At 39.9% G+C, this 22,341-nt stretch overlaps 1 protein-coding gene across 2 annotated transcripts in view; it reads right to left on the reverse strand.

Annotated features, from left to right (window-relative positions):
* The window catches only part of LOC124212447 (probable G-protein coupled receptor B0563.6), a 45,168-nt gene extending 24,120 nt beyond the window's left edge, over positions 1-21,048 (reverse strand). The window contains exons 1-2 of one of the 2 annotated variants that reach the window (XM_046612482.2): positions 20,993-21,048; positions 6,926-7,428 (exon numbers count right to left, since the gene is read on the reverse strand). In XM_046612482.2, coding sequence (XP_046468438.1) covers positions 6,926-7,145 — 220 coding nt within the window. In that variant the 5' untranslated portion in view covers positions 7,146-7,428; positions 20,993-21,048. Of the gene's footprint in view, positions 1-6,925; positions 7,429-16,577; positions 17,269-20,992 lie in introns of those variants that run through there. The other variant, XM_046612481.1, reaches the window with a different exon arrangement.
* Positions 21,049-22,341: the final 1,293 nt, after the last annotated feature.

Below are 22,341 nucleotides of genomic sequence, written 5' to 3' on the forward strand. Positions count from 1 at the left end.
TAAATTAGCCAGTAATTAGGGTAGCTAATAATAATTTATTTCACCATTCTTGTTTGTTCGCATTAAGAAGTCGGTAAAATAACATTGAGCACCAAAATACATGATGTTTGTGCAGCCACAAGGATTCTCGAATATATTTCAGCTCAATTTCACATGAGCTACGGTTTGTGAATTGAATTTCTTCTTGTTGTCAAGCGATGAAAATAGAAAAGCGAGGTAAGAATAGAAAATATGGAACCCGTACGAAAACAAGACACACTTCAGTGCCTTGTATCAAATGTCCGATCAAATACTCGAGACGTAATAAGGCTCTCTACTGAAATTCGCTTTTTCTTCTTCCCAGAACCGCCATTGGCGGCACCTTCAAGTTTCACGTACATACATCAATACGCGGTATCTTCCATGTAAAATTCAACCACCACATTCGTTCGCTACTTATATGCGCCATGACGCCGTTTTGTCGTGAAAACCAATGAAAGAATTCTAAAATGTTCTTGAAACTAAAAGTAATAAAGCCTTTAACCTAAGTATAAAGACGATCAGATACACTGCATAAACTACCGTGAATGCTTGAGCTGGTTCAGTTTAGGATAGTGATAGCAATTATAACTCCTAACTGTTACAGCTGCACAATTATAATATTTTTTAATTATAATTAACCAAGAATCATCCGAATAGCGATTCCGAACGTAGAGCACCGAAGGCTAGCAACAAGTGAAGAGATTCTTGCATCAAGGCTTTGAAGAGCTCCGAGTCTCACTCGGTAGGTAAATATCCACAAAGCTAAAACCATCGAACGTCAAATGTGGAGAAAGTCTCTTGAAAGTTGTATCCGAGTGATGGTCAAAATCAGGGATGATATTTGATATACGTAGGTCCGAGATGTAATGCAGACTGTAACGAAGAATGGCGCACTGTCCGAAATCAGTAAACTTATGGAACGTAAACCGATAAGCGAGATCAAAGAATCCGCACCAGCGGTGCAAGTTACAGATCAAAGTATATCGATCTTGCACAGAGTGTCAGAAGCAAAGCGGCGGAAAAGTTGCGAAAAACAAACATCGTGGAAAATCATTACAAACCTAATGAACAAGCGGAATATAACCCTGGCACAAAACTGATCTTTTATCTTTGAAACGACTCAAGTCGTCTTGCAGTCTCGAATATCAGAGGAAATTTCCTGCGCCTTAATCCTTTATCGCGCGGGAAATTTAATACATCAGCATTCTTGGAATTCATTCGCTAATCTGTAGGTATTTGAACAGGTATGAGTTTCGAATTGCTGCCCCTATTCAGCACCTATCTTTAATTTTCAAGTGTCACAAATGATGATTGACTAACCGTTATTATCTCGCGTGCTCTGGTATCTATGGGTAGAGTCGAAGAAATCCAAATCAAAAGTATTACGTATATATAGTTAGAAAGTAACGAAGTTTGAGAAAACGAGGTCCGCAATCGATATCAGCACACCTCTACTGCATGTATTATATATATATATATATGTGCCGATTCTTGATAAGCTGAGATTGATTTTATTACGTCTGACGATCTTAAAGTTTGTTCGATTCGATTCACCTTGAAGAGAGCCTAAATACCCGACACTCGAGGGACGATAATTGTAATCGTTAACCCCAGAGCCTGATTCAGGGGGCACTTAAAGGAATTTCAGAAAATTCCTCGGTGTTTCAGTTGATTTTTTTCTCGTGCAGAAAAAGTGAACACCGACATTACCGCCAAAGTTTGTCGGACGGGGACTCGAAACTGCAAAAATTGGAAAATCAGAAATGATTTTATTAAATTCAGAAAAATTATAAGTTTTTGTAATTTTTATTTTCGGCTATGTTTTCACGTGAAATCGACGGTAAGTTAAGGTGAGCATTTTTTTGTGGTGTTATTTCAATGTAAAAACGAAAACTCGAAAGCGGGACCTCTAAATCTTATCCGATAGAGCTCAAAGCAGGGGATTTGTCTTTTGTCATAAGCAGCAGTTTTACGAGGAAACAGCACTGAACTATAAAAAAATTTTTCGCGTAAGCCACCCTCTTATATGTATATATTTATATGTGTACAGCTGCTTGGTGACGGTGATAAATTTTACATTTTTTTCTACCAATTCGTCGATAGTTTTTCCCCAAGTTCTGTCAGCTCACTTCCCCAACTTGAAAAAAGTTCTATGAGCGAAAAAACTCGAGGTTACTAAAGTCGCAAACAACACAAGGTTTCGGTGAAGACAGATCCGCGGTATTGTCGTGATTCTTTGGTCGTTGGTAGTGATCAATAAACTCAAGGAAAAGTTTCTAGTTCTCCGTTTACAAGAAGAAAAATACACTCGCAATCAATATATATATATAAAGCTAATAATATGTCTTATGCCTTCTGAAGTCCGCATTACCCAAAACATACGATACAATTGTTTCTCGGTATTTATCAAGCTCTGCAGAGAAAAAATTTTGCATTTTCGATTTTGCACGTTGTTCTATCACTTGGATTGCTGGAAGTCTGGACCCAACGAGAATGACTTTTAGCCACAGGATTTAAGAACGTGGCCCTAAATTTAATTGAGAATTATACGTCTGGATCAAAAACTCATTATTTCTAATTTGTTTTTACCGTTCACCCGCAAAGGCTCATCGTGTCGTGCGACTTATTTATTTCGTGTGAACCTGTATGATGATTGTTTCTCAACTTAGAGTAATTTAACCTACTGTGATGTAAGCCATGAGCAAAATTATCATGGAAGATTGTTAACGAGTTCTAGCAGGGTTGTACATAATTTTATAAATAAGCTCGAAAGAACCAAACCCTGTCGGAATTCCCTTGAATAAAAAATTATACCAATCTATACTACCAGGAAACTTGGGATTCAAATATGGTGTGAGAGTTTCCTGCCTTTCGATGGAATTACTTTGTCTGTACAATATCCGGTGTGTCCATTATACGACCGTACAAACGGCCCCGGGCTACCGGATTATTCATGATTATATACTTTTTAGTAAGATTTTTCAATGTCAAACTATAATATATTTATTCAATTCTGTAAGGAATCAACGAACCTAGGATTGATGCGATATAATAACTGACTTATTCGATAATTCTCGCGTTAAGAGCGATATAATAATGAAAATAGGCACTAAATGTTGAAGGAAAAATATTTTGGAAATACTGGTCGTGTGTCGAGTTTCGTATCGTTTGTTCCCAATTAGCATCTTAAAAATATGTCACTCTAAAATCTCAGCAATATACTGATTCTGTATATTACTTTACCTATACTTGCACACTTGCTACTAAAAAACCCGACGACGCGTATATTAGGGTGGTTCTTATTAGTCCGATGTTCGAATTTTAACTGCGCGACCCCCTCATTTGTCTTTAAATAAAAAAACAAAAATTTTGAGCACAACATTAATGTCCTAACTTGATTTTTACTATCCGCTGTAATGACGCGAAGTTTTCCATTCAAAATACACGTGACTTTTATCTTCTGATGTTATTTTACTGAAACATCTAATCTTTGACGAAAGAAAATTCACGTTAAATGGAATTGACGGGGATCGATAGTACTTTTAAAAGGAAAAAAGAAAATATTTTCACCATTCTAAGACATTTTTACACTGCTTGTTTGAATATTTATCTTTGTTTTAATTGAAAATGATGGAATGAATGCAAGATATCAGTCGTATCTGTCGTTTATTACGTATTCAGGATATCTGGAAATATAACGTGAAGAATTCTAGGTTCTAACCAAGTCATCAAAGAGACATTTAGGTAACGATCATCCGCTTTTAATTTAAAAAATAGAAAAATATTCAATAGACCACCCTAACGTAGTACATACAATGCACGTAATGTGAGTTGAGGCTCACTCGTACCATCTATGGCAAGGCGAACTGGCGTATTGGTGGTAACCAATCGCAAAACGACAAAAACAGTCCTCGACTGAAGTTTAACTTATTATTTATCTGTCTTTTCGTCTGGAAAATTGTGCTACGCTACACCGCAGATATTACCAATATGCCAGCATTGGATCTTCACTGTCGCATATACAGGGCTCAATGGCACGAAAGCATATAAATTTAGCGAAAAACAGGCCAGATGAATTTTCTGTAATCCTGTTACGTCAATTTTGAGCGAAAACTCTGTTTACAATTTGTTTCAAACAGTATCGCGGAGCAGAATAAAATAGAGTTGACATTGCTTGCTTAATCTTGTTTCAAAGAAGTTTCACATCGAATTTAAATCACAGGTGATTGCAATTTGGGGTTGCCGGTATTTATCGCCGGTCCGCAATAACGTATGCCGGATACGCGACCGTTTAAACTTCATCCGGAAACGCCTAGGGCTGGAACTTAAGCTACGCTGGAGACAAGCACGGTTCAACCTCGCTTAACATCAAATAACCTCCCGAGCAGGGACAATAGCTGGGATCCTGGACTAAATTGCACCCGTTCCCTTGAGGGGGCATCGGTTCTACGAGTGAAAAATTCCACAACTTAATTTACGGATTCGTCTCTATATCTCCGACTGCTCTACAAGTTTGTTTGTACAAATTGATCGTTTCTACATTAATACGGTAATTGTTTCACAATCTCAGCATCCGCATATTAGAGTTTTATGAAATTTGGGTCTTCCGATCCCGCTGCAAATACCAGTGTCAGCTGCTGATTTATTGGCCAAAGTAGTCATTTATCTGCTGTTGGTGGACACACGGTTACGGTATTAGAAATTACCCGGCATGGACGCGTCTCTTTGAAATTGTCGAATGGTAGACTCGAATATACGGATTCCGCTTACTTACGTCAGCAAAAAGGCAGACGTGACAGGGTTAGATTATATTAGTCCGAAGTGAACGCGAAGACAGAATCGAGTCAACGAGCCATTTCCTTCTAATGCAGGCCTCTGTTGGTTCTCGACACTGGCGTGGAATCCACTTACTGGGCATTCAAAGAACTACAAAAACATACACTTATGACGGACTTCTTTGAGTATTTTTCCCGGTTTCAGTCAGTGAAAATGGGCAGTTTTTTGGTTGCAGACCTGTGTCATTTTCGATTCATTTCGTCTCGAGAACCTCGGTAGGACATCGAGACTACCGTCCACTGGTCGAAACCTTGAACATCCATCAACTACATACTCGCGATCAGCCCTCTATCAATAGTGGAGGAATGAAGGCCGTAGTCACAGCATGATCTCGTCTTAACTTTGCACCTTCTCCCTTATCAAGCTCGGAGCTAGGAGGCAGCCTCATATGCTGGGTGGATAGCTAACGTGAAATGCATAACGGCGCTCTTCTCTCGAATTTATTCAAATCGCGAAAATTGAATTTTTCCATCCTATTCCGTTGCCTGGGGAAAAATAGTTGCGAGACGAAAAGGTAACACCTTGTTACACTGTTCACGTAACTATTTGTACGAAACAAGATTCCAAAATTTCTACACATATATCCGACCTCGATCCCTCGGGTGACGGGTTGTGGGTATAAGAATAAGGGTGAGCGTAAACCAAAGTATAATGAGATGTGCGTAGGTACCTACGCGAATGAAAGCAAAGAGGATGAAAGATATTCTGGTTAGACTCGCGGCTTCCACTTTATTGCCGTTTTTCTCCCGCAGCTCTTTCGCGCAAGGACCTTTCGGCGAGGACTCGCGGGGGCGGCAACCTCCACGATCCAAGTCCACCTGTTGGCCATATACAACTTCGCAGTGACAATTATAAGCTTCCACCACCAACGCTACTCGAGTCTCCTCTGATATTCGCTATTCTCCGACTTGAAACGCGTACCGATGGAGTCGTTGCGCAAACGGCTACCAATTAGGTGGGATTTCAGATTGCATTTCCTAGGGGATTTTACTGCCGCTATTACGAAATCTCGTTACTGTGACCATTTATTTATTTCTTTTTTTTTTTCTTCTTCTTTCTCTCTCTCTGCACGTCTCTGTCATTATCCGTGGTAATTCCTAGGCACCCAAGACGATCTATCCGCTATCGTGGTGTGTGTACGTGTGTGTATATTACACGTGTACACATGTATGCGTGTATGTATAGCGAGTCACTTGCTCCTCCGGCTTTCTGCAATTACCAAAGCTGGTAAAGCATGATGCCCCGCAGGGAAAACTTCCCTCGTAAAAGTTTCACGTGGTAGTACAGCAGCAATCGGTTTTCGACACGTATACCCCAGGCAGCGGACGATATGTTGGGGGCTCGGCATACCGTGTGCAACGCGATCAAGATGTATTACGCTCAAGTTCGCCGTACCATTAATTCTCCGTGTATCATCTTCGATTATGTCGTTAAATTTGCAACAGGCACGACGATGGTTTCTTTTCAATCGAGCAAAAATTTTCATCGCAATGGTTTATGCGTAAAACATTCGAACGGCAATGAAAGAATAATCAGGAATGAAAACGATGTTCATTTGCATTCCTTTCAAATGCCGCATCACCTACAGTCACAATTATACGATCGTTTAAGTCTTTGAGGGTCTCAGTTTTTTTTTCACATTTCCAATATATTTTTGCACTCTTCATATTCGCGTGAACACTTTTCAGACTCTTGGGTGCTTGATTCAATAAAATTTCATGTAAAATTACAACAATTTCCTTATTTATATGTTCGCTACAAACAATGAGCGTGAACGTTTTTTTTCGTAACGGAGACAGCTGAGAGTCTGAAATAATTTTTACGTATTCTCCGCGCACAGTTTTATATTATATCTTTTTTCCAAAATTTTCCGTACGTTGGTTGAAAACAACAATGGTAATTTCAGAAAATTCCCGCAATTTTGAATTTCGTAATTCTTATTTTAGAATCGTAATCAGCGACCCCGAAAACTTATGGATCGCCGATGGTTTTATAAATTTGTTCGATAGAAAGTGCACCCCTCAAGCGGGTCGAGGGTGAATATTAAACGCAAAACGAGAATGCTTACCCCTCATGTAGATGTAGGCAGTTCCTCGCATGTTTCTCCTCGTGAGAACCACCAAGTTGAGGATATTCCCGATGATCCCCAAACAGCAAATTGCTGGTAGGATGATACCATAACTGATGCGCCTCAGGGATGCGGTTCGTGGATCTTCTTGCATCGATCCGTTCGCCGCCAGTGAGCACAACCGTGTAACCGATTCAGTCGCGTTGACGTCATCGGTCATTTTGTTGAGATTACGTTTGCAACATTTTTAGAAAGAAATTTAGTGAATATCGTTTGAAACTATTTGTCTCGGACTGCACGGTATCCTTTAATCGTTTCTACGATCCTTTCGTAACATCGTTTCTCCAAAGTTCGTCACTCAATTTATGTAATCGATACACAGCCATACACAACTGTAAATGTCACCCGATATGGATTAATTTCTTTATCAAATGAAGTTTTGTTTTCTCAGCTGCAAGTGTTTACACCTCGGCGTTGTGCCTCTTGAGTCCCGTCTGGATTACCTGAAGCAAGAAAGCCCTCTTTGTTATTAATAATGCAGCACACAATTCACTAATTGAAACTCAACTTTCAATACTTTCGAGTTGGAAATTATATGCCCGAAGTTCTGAACATTCATTTGAATCAGCAGAGATACAGGCTTATGTGACAGGCACGTTTTTATGCTAAAAAAAAACCAAAAATTCCCACGGCAAGGATCTCGAAGTCCGAGAGATCGCAATCAGTTGCTTCAATCAGGTTGAAATTGATTTACAATCTTTCTTATACATCAAATTTATTTCGAAATGTATGTCCTCAACTGCAGACATATTCGAAATTACTACCGAATGTTTACCAATACTAGAGTTTTCTTTCATTGTGGAGGCGTTGTCAGAGTGCCGACGAAGAGAACTGATCCTAGTATTTTATACTTTTTTCTTACTAGAGTGATGAAATCGTTTCAAATTACGAAAAACGATAATGCTTTTGCTATGCTGCTTCCATGTATGATAATTGTGAAAGGTTCAAAAAATTTATACAACAAATGAGGATTTTGTTACTCTAGAGAAAAAGAAGACCTTGAAATACGATCAGCTCACGTTGTCGACACTTCGACCCCTCCCTCCAAGTTCAAGTATATGTACCGATCGGTTTCAGCTCTCGTGTTTTTCAAATACTTGAACTGCTTCGCTCATATTATACAAAATCCAAGCTTCAATTACCGTTTATTAAAGGAAACCCTTGTACTTCCCGAACATGCACAATATATATTATACATATATTTGTAAAGTAGCATATAGGCGTATATTATATACGATAATGAAACCTGTGTAATATATACGCATTCAATTCTTGGATGCTGAATATCAACAAAAGCAAGGCAAATACGGTAGAAAATAAACTTCTGATACGGGAAGAAAGCACGGTGTAGGTGGCAAACGTATGTTGCGCGTATTGCGTGGGCATGTGTGTAATTTATATCTAAGCATCGAGCACACCGAATCCCTAACTTTGTGAAAAAAAAAAAAAAAATTTGCCAAATATTGATTATGAGACCGATCCGCGAACTTCGACGGGAATTCAATCCTTAATAAAACGATAGGATGCATCTGAAAAGAATGAGTGACGTTTTCCATCGAGATCCTTCGAGTAATCAATCAAGCTCACGCATTCGGTGCTTTCCTTGCCGTTCAAAGATTGCTACAATGTGCATTTACAGAATAAACTCGATTAATTCAGTATTCAAACGTGTGTTATGGTTCCACTTCGGCGATGACAAATTGAACCTAAAAATCTGGGATGCTTTGTTGGGTGAGCGCCCGTGACTCGGCTGGTTTATATAATACAGATTAATGGATGTATCAACAAAAATTAGAAGCCACCGATAAGTATGCCTGCGAGGTAAAACCCTTTTAGGGTTATCAGCGAAGAGGCACATCAGATTGACGTATGATGGAGGAGTTTAAGTACCTATAGGGTTCCAATCGACCATATCACGTCGAATCTGCCGTTTATTCGCATTTTACAATTTCCCTCCACTTTCTAGAGAGACTTGAAATATCATGTGACCATTGAATATCTCAATTTACACTAGATCCGCGGAGAAACCTTACCAGCCAGATACGGAGCCTGGGAATATAGCGCGATGCTAATGCCGCCAACGGACCGCTCTATCTCTCTCTCTCTCTCTCTCCCTTACCTCGATCTCTCTATCCATCTATGGATATCGCTCTCGACCACCCTCTCTGTCCATTCGCGTCTATCTCTTCCTCGTTTCCAGTGTCGACACGTGGGTAGAATGGCTATATCCAAAGTGTAAGTCCATATACCTCTGCAAGCAGATTTCCTCAAGCGTGCAGGTTATGTAAACCGTGAGGGCACCAACGAAATTCATGATTCTATGCAATCAAAGTTCATCCTGCATAGGTAAGCCGTAGGTATACCTATACACCGGAATACGATGAATCCAACCAGGTCATGACCATACCATCCTCCGCAAAAAGTTTCTTCTATCCATCCCTTGTCGTCCCTATCCATATTTTTCCTGCTTTGCGGTCTTAGCCTCTTTCATCCATCGGTTCGTCCCCCTATTGCCTGCGCTCTTTATGCACTTCCATCAATACACCACGATCGTACTGGACCTGGCTTCTCCTTTCCTTCGACACACTTCCGTTTGTTACGTATCGGACATTTCTCAGTGTGCTCGGCTAGCGCGTGACCTATTTACCGAATACTTATGCCATCTAGTTCGATCCCAGTTCCCGCGCAACATCCCGACGCACCAGCTCGACTTCCTGTGACCGGGACGAGTCACCGGGTGGAACACGCTGGATCCAGGTCGCGTACGCAACTATTTGTCACCGGTATTTTATCTCGAAAGAAAGCAACTATATTATACAGGACAGCACAAGCAGACCCCCACAATGCAATTCATCGGGTAGCTATAACTCTTGCTTGTTCGACCGATGATAAGAAAAAGAATTGAATTGCAGTAGAATAGGATGTTTCATCACTAAAATAGATACCCCCCGCCGAACAATGTATAAAAGGGTTTCTGTCTTGGCTAAGTGTCGGTAAGATCTCGGGATAGGAATCTGTGTCCAGAACCGGCTTTCCTACTCTACTAATTGCACGGACGGGCCGACACCCGGTGATTGACGGGAGACGCGGTTGAAAGATATTCCCATCGCGATCCCCGCCCTGATCTACTACGTTGTATAATTATACCTTTATACGGTAAAGTTTGTCATTCGCCAAGTTTTCCCGCGTATAGGTGAGTATAACATACGAGAGGCATAGAGACACCGGCACTGGAACGTTCGCGTATTCTCACATGTTTACAACTGTAGAGACGACCACCCGTAATATTCCATAGCTATATGAACTACATATAATATTACGTACGTAGGTGTACGGAGAGAGAAATACATCCCGATCACGTATGGCGTACGTGCATTCGTCATCTGGTGATATTACTCTCTATCCTGCCAGCAGCCTTACAGCGGAAAGAGCGTTGCATGCCGTACAATTTTCCAGCACGCGGAGTCTCTCTGGTATTCAGTGATGCTGCTTTATTATCTCCAGGTGTCCTAAGAATCCTGCTCTCATACATTTGAGCCTCGGAAGCGAAGCTGAAGATTAATCGTTCGCACGGCGGTTATTTGTTGAAAATATCCAAAATACTTCAATCTCCAATTAATGTACACGGCTGGGATGAAAGTGTCGAAAAACAGGGCGAACTACACCCATGCCAATATATTCATATGCGAAGTACGCGAAATAGAATACATATCTATGTATATGTAGCTATAATTGAAGAGAACAGAAGAGTTTTTACCTTGCCTTCCCACTTTTTTTGCACGTATAATATCGAACGTGACCAGATGGTAATTTTACGCGGTTTGTACCCTGAACGTTGAAATCTGTCACCCAACGTGCATACACACGGTGGTGTTCCCTCCTGCCAGCCATTTTCGAGGATTGATTTATTGAGTCAGGAATCGACGATGTTTTAAAATCCAAAATGAAAACCTGCCTACTTATAAGAAGATTATTCCTCCATCTCGAACCCTCCACATTTTCACTGTGCCCGCAATGGTTTTTAAATGCATGTGAACGACAAGCGCAACGGATTGACACAACAAATCATAGCAATGTGCGAATTTCGAGAATTTCGAGCCTTGATTCTCTAGATTTGACTACGACGTATTTCACTAACGATGCACCCTACAAAGCAGTGTAAAAACAACCGCGTTATATCAGGGTATAGCCGGTGGGATTCGGATATGGGATTGGAAAATTGCTTTCGCCAACAAAATTACTGCCGATGTAAAAACGAAGAACAATGAGAACGGAACCGGATTGATCAACATTGTATAACGAGGCACTTCGATTTCACTTTACCTAAATCGTGAAGCTTAATATGTACTTTGTCCGGGACCCATTTCGGTCTACTCTTTTGAACTGTTCCCCTTCCGTCCGTATGCCTTGACTGGAACAGTTCTCTCCGTCTACACTAATTAAACTGACACGGCAAATGAAAGAAATTTTCAACTGACTAGTAACAATCAAAGTATTCCGTTCATGTTAGGAAAATTCCTTTAAGAAATGATAATAATTTTGTAATTTATTCGACAACAGAGATACAATACCGTTTTGCTATTCGGCAGACGTCAGCCTTGCGGGCGAGTGCCGCAATACAATAAATAAATAATCTCGGATATCATGTTCTCAGACATGAACGGTTAAACTCCAAAAATTATGGATGTACATCCCCCTATCACCCCTTTCTATTTTCGTTGTGCCTTGTTCTTGCGTTCTCTTTTTCCTTGCAGCGATGTACAAAAGCATGGAATATATCATTCCCGAATTGATTCCGTCAGAATTTCACCGAACCACTGAATATCATGAAGAGTGAGCTGTTTTTCCCGCTGGAAATAGAGGGACCAATCTCCGCGGTCTTTACCGTAGAGTTTGAGCGGGAAGCGATTCTCATTTCCACACGTGATACCGGAGAGGAGAATGACCATGGCTGACTGGCCTTTAGGCGTTGAAAAAATCGAGCGCAGCCTTGAATGCGGTACGATAACATTTTAGAACAATAAGCAACAAAGTTTACGCTCAACCGAAATTGTATGAGCTGCATGACCGCTGAGAACTAGAATAACGGGGCGAGGTATGCGACCCACTTTGAAGCTGGAACGCTGACATGGTCATGCAGTCGCTATCATCAATCTGTCACGTGTAGCTATAACAATGTCAAGTATAACACGTGCCATTGGAACCTGTCACCCCTTCGGCAAGTAATTCTACTCGCAGCCGTCTCGATATATTATATTGTGTGCCTGCACGAATGTGCAGTGCAGGTAAAGCGGAGGAGATTTTACTTAGGTGGGGCTATCAAATCTTCCATTTTCCCACCATCATTTTCTTATCAATTTTAATGAAAAAATTCCAAAACGTTCTTGAAACTATTAGTAACGAATTGCTCCAAGTGTTTGCATTTTCTTTGAAAAAAAAGAAAAACTCCTAAAAATAGATATTATTTGAGACCGTCCAAGGTATACCCCCCTCCCCCTCCCCCTGAAGTGTTGCTAAATAAACTCCATTTATTCTGCACGACGATGACTCTACAGTTCTGATCCGAAGCATTCCAGGCATTTAATAAAAGTCTCGTATATCTATATGATTGGGGTATTGAAACAACAAGTGGTCCAATCAGCCGTGCCCACGGGTATAGAGCCAAAATAATAGACAATAGTTGAAGCTAGACGTTATAGATACGTGGTATCGGTCGGCGATTGGATGAGGAGGAGGTGCTCGACCATGACTGGAATCGCACGCGTGTTACAAGTATAACCCAGTATTCTTACAATTAGTGAGTGTGAGTGCGATTGATTCTTTGCATCTATTATAATACATCTTTGTTGAATCGGTTAATCAAATTTACATTCAATTTTTTTAGACGTCATTTTTTTTTATATAATTGGATTTCTAATATGTATCGATTGACGTTCTATGAGCGATTCCGCGAATATAGTGAGCGCTATAAATAAACACAGTGTTGATAATGCCTGTTCTTACAGAATAAATGTAATTGGGCGAAGGTTATAGGAATTTGGCAAAGTCGCGTGATATGCACGACGCGGTAATCCAGCTCTGATACTACGGGCCACCCAATCGGGTCAAGCACTAACTCGTTGCTCTAGGCGCGAGTTTCGCCGCCCGTTACGGTGGCTGACGCAACGCGGATACAGACTACTTGTGGGGTGATTCGTTTCGCCCCATAATGGTGCCGGGCACACCTAAATTTTAATCCTCGTGATGCGGCAGCGCCGTTGGAGTGAAAAAGGTTACTGCCTGCGAATTGGTATAACTACAGTCTTCGAAAAATCTTAATAGACGAATCATTTAACAGGCGAGTGGTTTTTGTTTGCTTTTCATAAATTGCGGACTATTAAAATTGAAAAACAAACATGGAAATTACCGAATTGATTATCGTTTTCGATTGCTTGTACTGTTTATTCGAGTGATATGAACAAGTAAAAATTTCAATCGAATTGACCAATTTTCAACATTCTATTCGATATCTTGAAAATGGCAATTTTGACGATTGAAACAACTTCTCGTTGCTTCTGCGAGAGTAGAATTCTTCAAGAAAAAAAACAATCATTGCAATTGGTCAAATTCTTCAAATTGACTTGGTTGAATTACACGTAAAAATTTGATTATCGTTAAAGGAAAGATTTTTCACGACCTTGCGCCGTGTCGGCGCATATATATTACAGGTCAAAAGTTGGGTGTGCTTTCCGTTTCAGACGTCCGAAGTATGTGAAAAGTTGTTTTATTTTGAACCAGCCGACACTGAAAACATGACACGTCCCTTTAGGAGTATTCGTATGAGAAAGAAATACTCCGGCCTGTCGTCGTTGCAGAGTAGGTATACCGGTGGTCCATGTTACAGCCTAAAAGCTCGGCCGAAAATGGCCCATGCGTCGAGGCAATTTTATTTTCACGAACGGGATGGAAAATCGGTGCGTAGAAAAATTGTCGAATTTTTTCTATTTCTAACTTATTCGATTTTCATTTTCTCCTCGCAAGCGGGAGACGACGTAGAAGATTTATAAATCGTCATATCCTTCCACCTTTCTAATAATTTATTAGTGCCGGGTACATCGTCGGTACGATGCAGGATTTTGCGATATCGCTAGCGAGTTTTCCCTGATCCAGGATTTAAGCATAAATCAACATAAATATGAGGTGAAACGAGACAGTCGCCTTTCTCTAGCTTGTACAGCGGAGAGAAAAGTTGTTGCAGTGGAAAGTGGCTGGGGGGAAGAAGCAGTATAGGCAAATAGGGAAAAATGGAAAAAGCAAGTCGGAGAGAAAAGGAAAAGGAAAATCAGGCTTCCATAAATATTACAACCAGGAAGCGATAACGAGGCAGAATTTATATCCTGGGCATTGCCTTCAGATCCGTGAAACGTATATCTGATGACGACCCTTATACATAGTTATAAAATTTACGAAAACACAAACTCGGCGCTCAATTTTCCTTCGCCGAATTACAAATCTACACTCCAAGATATCCGTTTTGTTATTCTTCCAGAAATCGTACACGCCAAATTTCCACAAACCTTGAATTGTCGGCGGAAATTAAAATTTTACTTTCATCTAGTTGCCCGCAGTCGTCGTTGCTCTGTGGCGTTAGTTTATGGCCACGTTCTTCTTTCAAGGGAGCGGGGGTACAGCTAGGACGGTCGAAAATCGTACCTATTTTTAGCATTTTTTTTATTTAAACAAAATGAAAATACTTGGAGCAAGTTCTATTTCAGGGCATTATTATTTATAGTTTCAAGAATGTTTTGGAATTTTTTCAGTTAAATTAATAACAAAATGACGACGTGGCGCGTAAAAGTAACAAACGACCTCGAACTCGAGGGTGTTTTCGGTGATGCATCTCCTGACATCACTGTCCAACTTGTAACAGATGGAAAAAATTTTTTAGTTGAAAACACCTTTTCGGGTTCGAGTTCGTAGCCCGTTTGTTCGTAAAGTTTTGTTCCAAATACATACGATTATGGACAAAAAAAATTATTTTCCTACCATACAATTGGTGAAAAAAAATGTATAAAAAAAATTTTGGGATTCAAATTCAAAAATCTAGCCCCAAGGTCGAATCGATAAACAAATTTTACTGATTGTGTTAAAATTTCAATTCGATTGGATAAAAATTGACCGAGGAATCCGCGCCAACGGATTGAAAATGTGGTAATTTGCTACTTATATGCGCCATGCCGCCATTTTCTTCTTAACTTCAATGAATAAATTCTGAAATGTTCTTGAAACTATGAATAATAAAGTCCTGAAATCAAATTGCTCCAAGTGTTTTCATTTTCTTTAAAAATAGCACCTACAAATAGGTATGATTTTAGACTGTACCCCCCTAAACGGATAATAATCGATAATTGAATTTTTTCACTGTTCCAATTTAGCAAATATTGAGGACAAAGTGTTACCTTACTTTCCTTGTACCATATACCTAAATATAGCAATTGCAATACCTACTTAGAATACCCAAGCTGCGAGACTCCCTGGAGTCGTCTAACAGTTACGCGTACAGATTACACGCTGTTCTGTCGAGTAGCAAAATTAACAGCGAAATCACGGTTAAAATTAACTTCACGAGTCTGAGATTGATCAAGTGCCGTCGCGATTACAATTGTAATATGCAAAATTAGAAGAAGAGCCCAATAACAATTAGTCTTGGAATTAGCAATTGAGATGGAATTGAAACGATTCATGATCGAACTCATCGAACGGTGTGTAATAACGCGTATAATTACACCCATATCAACTTGATTTCCTCCGGGAAGTCCAGCTGTTTCCAGTTTCACAATTGGCCCAAATGATACGCACGTGGAAACCTACAGCCACGCTGACACATATTTATAACACTCGCTGCTCCCGGTGTAGGATTATCCTTCATCCAGGTCATATTTACACGGATACATCGTATACATTTTTATTCCTCGTACCATCTCGTGCGAATGAATGCATGAAATTTTCCCAGTTTCGAATCGATCGTCTTGTTGATATTGAACAGAGCTTGCAATTGGTTAGCAATTGCAAGCAAGCTATCACCGTAGACTGCAGGTAAATTGATTAGACTATTGATTTTTCGCAATGTTCGGTAAGTTTCAGGCCTAAAATACAGGGTGCGAAACTATACTTAAGTTTCGAACTGTTTTTACCTATAAATCACTTCCGTTCGAAAGTTTGAATCTGCAATCGACCGATATGAGAATGGTTGTAAAAGCTGATGGATCACGGGATAAATTCCTTACTGTACGCAAACGTATAACATACGCAAAACCTTGTTCTCGATAGTACTTTCGAAAATAAAAATACAAAGTCGGTAGGCCTTCTTCTTGCCCCGCCACGGTAAATTATTTGCACAAAATTAAATCACCCTTGCGGTAAACCTTCCTCAGCAGAAATTATACGTTCCTAATTATCATATGTATATATGCATACGACAACTGTATCTGATTGTCAGTATTACACGACACGAGATACTCGACAATTGTAACGAGCTCCGTAAAAAGTGTAAAGAATTTTTATGAAAACAGACAAGAGCAGTATAATAATCGAATTTGTTGGCTATCGTTACCTTATCTCCGCAGGAAAACCCTCCGCAATTATTCTTCAAGTGATTCCAGCGATTTAATAATTCAATTCGTGAGCGCGAACGGCGAAAGTTAGTCTCGATTTAAAATTCACACTTTTTAGAACGGCTCACAGGATTCCATTAGATATCGGCGCTCTCGTATGTGAGAGGAAAAAAGTTTGGACACGGTGTGACTTGTAAAATGGGGTTGAGCGAGACGGTTGAATATTCGTTACCGCGAATCTGGCTATTTTATAGTACGACTGGGACGGCGCGTGGAAATTTCACAATTGATGCAACGAGGCGCGAATATTCGTTGACGAAAGGGTAAAAAGGTAAAAAAAAAAATCTAGGCGAGCCTTTATCCGAGTTGGTCGGTTATCTCTCCTCCAGTTTTAACCGCAATAAGCTTTATATAACAGAGGCTCTAAAATTTAACGAGCAATATTATAGTCTCAGGAGCGCCAGCTGGATTCCGCTTTCTTGCCGTCGTTCAGAAATACCGAAAGTTTCTCTAGTCTGGTGGAGGCAAGCTGTTTTTCGTTATTTGCAACAGCGAGGGCTGAAAAGCTCGTCATAGCGCGATGCGATTTAATTTATATTTATCGTTAGAGGTCGACCAACGAACCTCCTGCTTTTTACAAATTCGCCTTATCGTGAACGGGGATCAAGACGACGGAGTACGCCTGTCGAGGACGTTGCGTCGCGTCGCGTCGCGGCGCTAACTGAGCCACCGTGGTTCAATCCTCCAGGTTGAACTTGATTCTCCACGGGGAACGCATGCGTTTCCCGAACGGCGCGATAGTTGTACTACCCCCTTGTACACTCGTGAATACCTATACCACCGCGACTACGAGGCGATTTCTCATCAAATTCCGAAATTTAACTACCGAGTTATTACAGTGCTGAGTCGCGTGCATTTGTTATCTATGTAACATTTTTATTTACATCCAAGCCATTGACGCTAAGATTGATAAAAGCAAAAACCTAGATGCAGTCAAGGAGAAAAAAATTTGGTGAATTTAATGCTCTAAACATCAGTCCCTCACCTTGTCCCTCAGTCCGAGAAGAATAATGGAAAAAAGTTGTTCATCGTAAATGTAACAACATTCTTATGGATTAAATATTGCTAATATATTCGAAAATAATCGTTAATTGTATGTCAAAGCTTTTGTTGCACTAGGACAAATACGTAAAATGGATAGTCAGTTTTAAATATATGTCCCGCAAAATAAAATCATTCCCTCACCGTGGTTACGAATATTCGATTTATGATCGCATCGAATGACATTTGTGAACGCAACCTTAAATTTTTAAAACCTGGCAACACTCCTAATATGTCAACATGGTAACGATTGTATGAGGGAATGATTTATGCGATATTATATCTTAATAACTTTATATGAAATTGTCGTTTGGACTGCCTCATTGTTTTTCTTCATCTTATATAGCATGTTTTGTTAATTTTTAACAAATGTATAGCGAAAAAAATGACAAGACAAAAAAAGTTTTTCCTCATTTTATAATTATTTTAAGCTCATTTTTCTATACGTTACTTACGTTATTACTTTTAAATACACCTTATTTAGTAAAAACTCCGATTTTCTGCGATAAAAAATGTTTTTCACAAGGACAAAAAATTTCATCAAAACCCTAACTGTAATTTCGGAATTTGATAAGAAATATCCGTGAAAAATTTCGAACAAACAATAAGATCCTGAGACTCTTAGCTGTCTCCGTATTGATACCAGCTGAATTAATAGTTGAGGAATTCGGGAGGAATTTTATACGCCTACATCGTGATAGAATATTGATATCCTAACGGCGCGAAAAACGTATCAATCTCCATCTATCACCGATAACCACAATGGCGAACTATAGGACGGTTTACAATGTCCGTGACCGTAAACCGTAACCGTTAAACCGCTTCAGTAGGAAGTTGGAGGATAGGGAATCTGTACTTACATGGTTTACAACGGCAGCTGGTGACGCTTTCGTAGAATCCGTTTGACTAAAGTCTAGCCCAATTTTAACACTCGTACCGACGCGTTTCTACGGACAGCCAATCAGATTGTAGACATTTACCGCATGTCCGGGTATTCGTTGTAGATTAGCCTAGAATTTGTAGGAAAACTTGGCCGTTTGCTGAATACCTATAAGATATTAAAAAAATTACAATAGCAAATCTAATGTCCATATTCATGGGAAAAAATTTTGTGAAACTAAGAAATAATTTTTTTTCACCCTCCGAGAAAAATTTTTTAATCCCTTACAAAAATCTCCAAACATTTTTCCCCCCTAAGAAAGATCCCGCCGCAATTGTTTTCCCAATAAATTTACGGGTAAAACCCCTACGTTGGCGACACTGACCACCGATGTCGTCTGCTGCCATCTGTTTATCTGCATAGCGGTTGACACGGGCGGCTTTGAATCTGTCAGAATCCATCTCGCTTTGTCTATGTACACTTGGGGTCAGTGATTCTGAAACGGGCGAAACGACTAAATCTTGGACAACGCGGTTACGTTGGCAATGGAGCATCAACCCGCAGCGCCACCGCGGGCGACCCGTGAAACATGCCCAATATTTACGAATGCGATATAACCTATAACCGTCGAAACCGTAATCCAACAATACGAAATTTTCACCTTGTGCGTTGTTTGCAACGTTCTCGTATCCCCGGTACGTGTGGATACAACGTAAAATGATTCAATTTCCTTAGATTAATTTATGCCCCACGCGCGTACAAGATACAGCCTAGCACAGAAGCCGGGCTGAAATTGAAGTATTACGATGTTTGGCCCATTATATTCTGCGAGGACAACCGGCTTGAATAAAGTAATCGATATCCAAGAAATTTATTTTCTCGTTAAATGAAGATAATACTACGAGGCGAAATGTTCGCCAATTCAGTGCGGGGGAAAAAAAGGTGCGCAGTATTTCCGATTCTAATTGTAAATTATACATTTGCACGTAATTTTTTTTTCCTTTCCTTTCTTTTCAGCCTATAGTATAACAATCAGTAGGATTCGCCATAGAATAACCAATAGTATGTATACAGCTGTAAAATGTGTAATACACGAGTCGTTCAATCGCTCGCTTCGCCGCAAGTCTAAGACCGTTGATCACGATTAGGTAGTCAAGGATAAAATATCTCGAATAAACCTTCGATGAAGGTGTACGTAGGCACAGAATAAAGTCGTTTGCAAGGTTCCCCGATCCCCGGTATGTACAGATACAAGGTAAGATTATTAAATTTTGATAAATTAATTTATGCTCTGCGCGAGGTAAGCGTAGGCACCTGCAAGATAGAGCCTACCGAAGAACCCGGGCAGGGATTAAAGTATTACAATGTTCTGATGATTGTTTTATGCGGCGTGGATACAACCGGTTTAAGTAAAGTACCTAATCATCATCGGAAAAATTTGTTTTTTCGTTGAATAAAAATAATATTGTGAGACGAGATGTTCTCCACATTGTGAAGGAAAAAAAGTTGTGCAGTACGTATGTCGGATTGTAATTGTGAATTACACAATCGCAAGATGCCTTTTTTTATTTAATTTTCCTTACTCGCTTTCGTTTTCGCCTGAATGCGAATCGTGCGGTTTCGCCATCGAATAACCGATAATGCGGCTATACAATGTGTAATACACGAGCCATTCTCTAACAATTTGGTCGGGCTGAATCCGATCGACGACCGTACATTCTTGCCTGACAAAAGCGATACTTTTTCACTTATTCAACACCCACTCGATGATTTATATAGGTTTTCCTCACCGTTCGGGGTAAACAAAGAACGTGGCTAAAAAATTCAGACCTTGGAGTGAATCGTGACGATACGTATAACAATGACGGTAAATATACCTATATGTATACACATTAGGGTGGTCCTTATTTAGGGTGTTGATGAATTTTTTCCGCCTCATCCCCCAAATCAACGTCAAATAATTAAAAAACAATTGCCTAATTTTTTCAGATTTTTACCTCATCTTCTAAGATAGTCGAAGTTCCTTGTGCAAATAACACGGGTTAAACTTTTTTTCTCGGTATAATGTTCCAAAAAATCTGTAACTGCGAAGTTTCAGTCATCATGAGTGCTGCTAGGAGACGAAAAACAATTTCGCAGCAAATTATTAGGTATTGGGACTGTCACTTTGCAATGAGTGATGTGGTGGAAAAAAATGAAAATGATGCAACCATTGCAGGCTGACAGCTGACCGTTGACGGTAATTTTTCGCGTGCGGATGGTAGAACAGGTATATTATTGATTACTTTTCATTAGCTTATGTGACACAAGTAATTTGCAACCCCAAGAATTACGATTTTCTCCATTAAAATGAAAAACTTAGGTTATGAGGCGATAAAATAGCGCCGACAACCAGGTTCTGACATCGTGAGGACATTTTCCAATACCACTCACCTTCTACGTTACTGAAGATATATTTCAACACTAAATATCAACTCGTTATTGTAGCGTGTAACATAAGACTGAACATTCCTACTAGTGATCAACAATTTACACGAAGAAGTCACGCCATTGCTGCGCCACAGGTAGCTGCATTGTTTATACTTGTAACAATTCAACTACACACGTTTGAAATCAAAACAATGACTAAACGTAATTTGACTCATAAGGTCAATCACGAGGTATATATCTTCGCCCAATTCAACCTGTCTTCTCGAAGACAGTCTCTCTCTCTCTCTCTCTTTCGAAAAGTCTGTTTAATCAATCATTTTACGAGTGTCGATACAAAATAAAAATACCAGGTCGCACGATTGTAGGAAGTTTGCAAACATCACTACGTCGGCACAACATACCGTAGAAAAGGACGCGGTTGAAATATATTTTCGAATAAGACATAATCTCGAGAAAGGGATAAATGTTTATCTCGCAGTCGAATAAATGACACGAGGTAAAGATAGATTTCTCGTCGTTATATAACTTGATTACTTTTTTAAAAGGATTCACTGAGTTGTTATTTCTTGCTGCTCGATAATACACTAAATACGAGTTTTACGTACACACCTGCACTTTTCGCAGCGATGAAGTTTTCTGTGATTTTTATTTTTAATGGTAATTGATTACAGAGCAATAGATATTTTTTTCTGAATGCTTTTCCAACCTACCGAGATACGCGGTAGACAATGTTGCACAAGAATTTTACGGGGATGGTAAGCAGACAAATTTAATTCGTCGGCTTAACTTTGCATTTCACTCCCTTGATTACCGCAGACAAAAACAAGAAAGAAACTAAATGTCGAGACGGATTTTTCAATTGCTTGGAATAATATTATTAGCACGCGCGTGAATAATAATTTGCCGACCACCCCCCAAGATAAAGTTTGACCGACTCAAGGCCACTGGTGTCGTCTGCTGCCATCCATTTGACCTGCACAGCAGACGACAGATACAGATAATCGTGCTGCAATCGGAAAAGCTTTATTACGAATATCGAAAAACACGTATTAATAGGTATACATGGACTTTTGGACAAAGTTTTATTCGATAATCGATTAATTTTAACGGGGCTTTCTCCAATTTCGATTTGTCCCACCTACGAATGGATTATTTTTCAATCCCCATTTCCGCAGCTAACAGTGACTCCTTTTACCGGCCGCATTAACCCACTGTGTAAAGACAATTTGATAGTGGCTGAAAGCCGTTGAGCCCTACATTCCTCGTGAGATACATGTCCGCAGAACCGGAATTCCCCGTTCCCGGGAAATCCCCATTATGGCCGGCTTTCGGATGGTTTCTCCCGCTCTGTT

Source organism: Neodiprion pinetum, chromosome 2 (assembly GCF_021155775.2).
Source record: "Neodiprion pinetum isolate iyNeoPine1 chromosome 2, iyNeoPine1.2, whole genome shotgun sequence".
NCBI classification, from domain to species: domain Eukaryota; kingdom Metazoa; phylum Arthropoda; class Insecta; order Hymenoptera; family Diprionidae; genus Neodiprion; species Neodiprion pinetum.